We start from the raw sequence: 6,000 nt of genomic DNA, 5'->3' as shown, positions 1-6,000 counted from the left end.
CATATTTGATGGAGGATTCGGCCAGTGTTTGGGAGCGCTTCCAAATCTTGGGATAAAGGAAAAAAATTAAATTGCAGTATATTACGACTAAAACTGAAAAGTGAATTCATGTCCAGTTCCTAGCCTACAGTATAGTACAGCTTTGGAATAAGTCACTAATACACATAATATACTCAGTTGAATGGGGCAGTATTAATTAATTACTAAAGGCACAGTCTATCATGGTCCAAACACACCAAGACAGTCATGAAGAGGGCACGACAATGCCTATTCTCCCGCAGGACACTGAAAAGATTTGGCATGGGTCCCCAGATCCTCAAAAAGTTCTACAGTTGCACCATCGAGAGTATCCTGACCGGTTGCATCACCGCCTGGTATGGCAACTGCTTGGTATCCAACTATAAGGTGCTACAGAGGGTTGTGCGTACGGCAGAGTACATCACTGGGGCCAAGCTTCCTGCCATCCAAGACCTATAGTTGAAGTAGGAAGTTTACATACACCTTAGCCAAATACCGTAATTTCCGGACTATAAGCCGCTACTTTTTCCCACGATTTGAACCTCGCGGCTTATACAATGACGCGGCTAATTTATGCATTTTTCCCGCTTTCACAAGATTCATGCCGCCAAAAAACTGAGCACCGTCATATAATGTGACGTAAATCGAGCGCGCTCAAACTTTCCATCATTCTGATTACGGTAGTCATTTTGTCACCCTCATCATGGCAAAGACACGGAGAAATGCATATGATGCAGCTTTCAATTTGAAGGCGATCGATCTGGCTGTTGGAAAAGGAAATAGAGCTGCTGCACGGGAGCCTTAATGAGTCGATGATAAGACGTTGGAAACAGCAGCGTGAGAAACTGACTTAGTGCAAAAAGACAACAAAAGTTTTCAGAGGAAAGAAAAGCAGATGGCCCGAACTAGAAAATGAGGCTTGGATGAGTTTGCCTCCGGATGAAAGTGAGGAGAGCGCAATGAAAATGATCCAACATCGGATGAAGCAATTCTGAGGCTATTCAACTCCGACACCAAAGGAGATGACTTCAGTGGTTTCAGTGCACAGGAGGAAGATAGTGACCAAGGACTTTCTTGGTAGGCTATTGTTTACTGCTATTTAAAAAAAAAAAAAATGTTACAAGCCTGTTTCGTTAAAGCCTATTTATTTTTGTTACAAGCCGTGTTTCGTTAAAGCCTATTTATTTTTGTTACAAGCCGTGTTTCGTTTAAAGGCTGTGTAAAGTTCATTTGTTTCAATGTACCGGTAGGCACCTGCGGCTTATAGACACGTGCGGCTTATTTATGTACAAAATAAAAAAAAAAATTAAATTCAGTGGGTGCGGCTTATATTCAGGTGCGCTTAATAGTCCAGCAATTACGGTATATTAAATCGGGAGACGCACAACAAGAGTTTGCAGCCGAACCAACGGCCGTTTCTCCCAACTCAAACTCCTAAAACACTGTTTCTCACTTTTTACAGGTGACCAGCAACAATCAAGAGGACTTTTCTAACCCACATTATAATCAATAAGTAAATGTGCTTCTCATCAACCGTAAATCATCGTCAGTGTCTGGTTATTCATAATTTCTTTAAATCAAGTGATGGAAGACATGGGACGATCATCACAGTGACTGACATGACAAGAGAAAAACTGCTGATGCACAACCATATGTAGAAATTGCACCTTGTGTATGTTACTATTCTAACTCTCAACAGGAAGTTGAGACCCCGACAAAAAAAAAGAATTGGCAACATTGTACACTGGTCAGTGAATTTGAATTCTAATCAAAAAATGTGTAAATCCATGGATTAAAAAAATGGAAAAAATATTTATATAGGGTACTAATGGTGGACAGAAAAATAAATTGCTACAGTTAGATATCAGGATATTATTTTTGACGATATATCGTATCTTTTTGACAATATCGCAATACCATTTTATTTAGTTTAGTTACTTTTGCACACTTATTTCCATGATGTGTTTTCTCATAGCTCTCTCTCATCCCTCTGCAGCAGACACATGGTGAGCAATATGTTTGGACCATGGAATCATAATAAAACCACAGTATTGAATCGCAATACATTAGGAATCGTGAGAATCGCAATACATATCGTATCGGTACCAAAGTATCTCGATATCGTATCGTGAGGTCACTGGCAACTCCCAGCCTTAGGTACTAACAGACTAGTTCATGTGTAGTCCACACAACATACAGTATTCCCTGTGATACTGGAGAGCCATGGGCTGCCAACAGGAAGAGTAGAGAAACACACAGGAAGAGGACGCTACATAGCGCTCTTCCTCACCACAGCTTCCTGACATCTGTATGCTGGGCCCATTGTGTGTTTCATCAGCACACTTCCTGATCCTGCAGCTGGCCTTCCCGGCACTGAGAGAGGGATGATGATGTAGGGATGGAGAGGGCTACATCGGAATGGAGAGAGAGAGTAACGGAGAGAGGTAAAACACTTACTCTGTGAAGGGTCACTGTGTGCTGTTCCCATATTACAGTTTCCTCCATCGCTGCGCTCTAAGACAGGGAGAGAAAGAGAGAGGTGTCACTAACATCATTAATGGTAATGCGGCTAAGCGGTTAACACTGTGATAATGAGCATTCCAAAACAGGGTAAAAGTCCACGGGAGGTAATGTATTTAGTGCCCGTGTAAAAAACAATATTCCAAAAAGTACGGATTTTCCTCTAAAGGCTGACAGAGAGATTGAATTTGTGGTAGACCTCGGAGTGTCTCAGGGTGGCTGGATACTCAGTCACGGTTTTAAAAGCCTATCATGTGCTCTCTCCGTTTGCAGAGCACTTGTGATGGTCTGGGTTTCATGCTGAGAGAAGAGGGGGCGGAGGCTGCCTGGAGGGCAATGCTCTTTACCGGTTACCCAGCAGACTGACAGAGAGAGAGAGAGCCTGAGGACCATTATACCCCAAACACTGACTGAACCACAGACCACTGGGACGTCACCACTGCAGTGTTACTTAACACACACACAGCAGCTTCGCTACCGTTGTATCCCAGTGTTACTGGATCACTGGGGGTGAGAGACTCTGACAGTGTTTGTTGCACTTTTGTGAGCACCAATGTGAAGTGTAATCTGCAAACATTATAGACGCGTGTTGCACAGAGCAGACAGCCCGCACAGATTCAATCTGGTTTACAGTGCAAGTGAACATTTGTTTGCTATAAAAAGATGGACCATTTTCAGTTTGTTTTGAGGTTCATTCTAGGTGAGCAAGGTCTACCTGGACTTCAGTGCTGCCTGCCAGTGTGGATTAAGCTAACAGTAACACTACAAAAGAAACACCATTGCCCAGACAGACAGTGGTGGTGAATTCATCACACAAACAGGCTAACAGTGTCCTCTGTCCTCCCCACAGTACTGCTCCACCCGTGACTGCGCTTTGGCCTGCAGCTTTAAATTACAGCTCTGCACCCACAAATCCACTTTTAGAAGTCTGACTGATGCACAACAAGCCCTTCTGGTATCCAGGCATTTAGCTGTAATGATACAGCTGCTCTAATGCAGAGGAGCTGCCCTGGAGAAGGAAAAGAAAAACAAGCAAACACCTAACAACATTATGACCAACCTCCTCTGCATCCCCATCATCACAGTAACCATCATCAGGACTATTAGGGTCTGCTCTAGACAGTTCATGTTTTGTCTGGCTAATGCTGAGTGGACCTGGTGAAGACAGCACAAATATGAGTCCCAGCTATTTGGTGCCGGGCCCAGAAATGGAGATGCTGGTTTGGGAGAGCTGAGAAGCAGGGTGGAGACAGCCATGGAGTTCACAATAAGTGACACAGCATAGCCTTCTTTCATACTAACATGTCTGGAATGGCCAGACTGGGAATATTTTACTAATATTATATGACTAAGTTACAGGATTAACATGACCAGCAACATTTATTTTCCCTCAGAAATCCTGTTGGACTCAGTTTGAGTGCTGTCAGGGTGTGGGTAGGAGGAGGGCTAGTGTTGTCAGGGTGTGGGTAGGAGGAGGGCTAGTGTTGCCAGGGTGTGGGTAGGAGGAGGGCTAGTGTTGTCTGGGTGTGGGTAGGAGAAGGGCTAGTGTTGTCTGGGTGTGGGTAGGAGAAGGGCTAGTGTTGTCAGGGTGTGGGTAGGAGGAGGGCTAGTGTTGCCAGGGTGTGGGTAGGAGGAGGGCTAGTGTTGGCAGGGTGTGGGTAGGAGAAGGGCTAGTGTTGTCAGGGTGTGGGTAGGAGGAGGGCTAGTGTTGTCAGGGTGTGGGTAGGAGGAGGGCTAGTGTTGTCAGGGTGTGGGTAGGAGGAGGGCTAGTGTTGTCAGGGTGTGGGTAAGAGGAGGGCTAGTGTTGTCAGGGTGTGGGTAGGAGGAGGGCTAGTGTTGTCTGGGTGTGGGTAGGAGAAGGGCTAGTGTTGTCTGGGTGTGGGTAGGAGAAGGGCTAGTGTTGTCAGGGTGTGGGTAGGAGGAGGGCTAGTGTTGGCAGGGTGTGGGTAGGAGGAGGGCTAGTGTTGGCAGCGTGTGGGTAGGAGGAGGGCTAGTGTTGTCAGGGTGTGGGTAGGAGGAGGGCTAGTGTTGTCAGGGTGTGGGTAGGAGGAGGGCTAGTGTTGTCAGGGTGTTGGTAGGAGGAGGGCTAGTGTTGTCAGGGTGTTGGTAGGAGGAGGGCTAGTGTTGTCAGGGTGTGGGTAGGAGGAGGGCTAGTGTTGTCAGGGTGTGGGTAGGAGGAGGGCTAGTGTTGTCAGGGTGTGGGTAGGAGGAGGGCTAGTGTTGTCAGGGTGTTGGTAGGAGGAGGGCTAGTGTTGTCAGGGTGTGGGTAGGAGGAGGGCTAGTGTTGTCAGGGTGTTGGTAGGAGGAGGGCTAGTGTTGTCAGGGTGTGGGTAGGAGGAGGGCTAGTGTTGTCAGGGTGTGGGTAGGAGGAGGGCTAGTGTTGTCAGGGTGTTGGTAGGAGAAGGGCTAGTGTTGTCAGAGTGTGGGTAGGAGGAGGGCTAGTGTTGTCAGGGTGTGGGTAGGAGGAGGGCTAGTGTTGTCAGGGTGTGGGTAGGAGGAGGGCTAGTGTTGTCAGGGTGTGGGTAGGAGGAGGGCTAGTGTTGTCAGAGTGTGGGTAGGTGGAGAGCTAGTGTTGTCTGGGTGTGGGTAGGAGGAGGGCTAGTGTTGTCAGGGTGTGGGTAGGAGGAGGGCTAGTGTTGTCAGGGTGTGGGTAGGAGGAGGGCTAGTGTTGTCAGGGTGTGGGTATGTACAGTACGGTAGTTTAGCCAGGGTGTGGGTATGTACAGCACGGTAGTTTAGCCAGGGTGTGGGTATGTACAGTACGGTAGTTTAGCCAGGGTGTGGGTATGTACAGTACGGTAGTTTAGCCAGGGTGTGGGTATGTACAGCACGGTAGTTTAGCCAGGGTGTGGGTATGTACAGTACGGTAGTTTAGCCAGGGTGTAGGTATGTACAGTACGGTAGTTTAGCCAGGGTGTGGGTATGTACAGTACGGTAGTTCAGCCAGGGTGTGGGTATGTACAGCACGGTAGTTTAGCCAGGGTGTGGGTATGTACAGTACGGTAGTTTAGCCAGGGTGTAGGTATGTACAGTACGGTAGTTTAGCCAGGGTGTGGGTATGTACAGTACGGTAGTTTAGCCAGGGTGTGGGTATATAAGTGTTCTCTTGAACTCCCCATATCTCTGTAATGAATACAGTTAACCCCTTGACCCTGATTTTCATGGCATTTCAATGTGGATGTTATTAATGTCCATAATTGGCGCAGGCAGGGTTTGTGCTGCTCCTCCCTCCCACTGTCTGCCCCTGAGACTCCCACAGTCGGCCCGCCATTAAGTGGGGGGGACCTGACCCATTTAGCCAGAGCCGCCCCCCCTACCCCACATTCCTGTCAAGTGTTTGTAAGGCTGGAGGTCATACATTTTGCCAACAGTACACTGCAAAGCAGACAGCGGGGCCCCAAGCCATGAGAAAATGTCCATGATGTTTGTGGACCATGTGACAAGGGGGCCTCGTCTTAGGAT

The 6,000-nt window shown here is 47.5% G+C and overlaps 1 protein-coding gene across 15 annotated transcripts in view; it reads right to left on the bottom strand.

The window, feature by feature from the left end:
* The window catches only part of LOC129834401 (tight junction protein ZO-1-like), a 154,064-nt gene that overhangs the window by 45,921 nt on the left and 102,143 nt on the right, over nt 1-6,000 (bottom strand). For all 15 annotated transcript variants that reach the window (XM_055899337.1, XM_055899334.1, XM_055899342.1 and 12 more), the window contains one exon: nt 2,476-2,532. In XM_055899337.1, the coding sequence (XP_055755312.1) occupies nt 2,476-2,532 (57 nt within the window). The remainder of the gene's footprint in view (nt 1-2,475; nt 2,533-6,000) is intronic.

This window comes from Salvelinus fontinalis, chromosome 35, assembly GCF_029448725.1.
Source record: "Salvelinus fontinalis isolate EN_2023a chromosome 35, ASM2944872v1, whole genome shotgun sequence".
NCBI lineage: Eukaryota > Metazoa > Chordata > Actinopteri > Salmoniformes > Salmonidae > Salvelinus > Salvelinus fontinalis.
The sequence above is the reverse complement of the archived record's forward strand: the minus strand, read 5'-3'. Positions and strand labels throughout refer to the sequence as shown.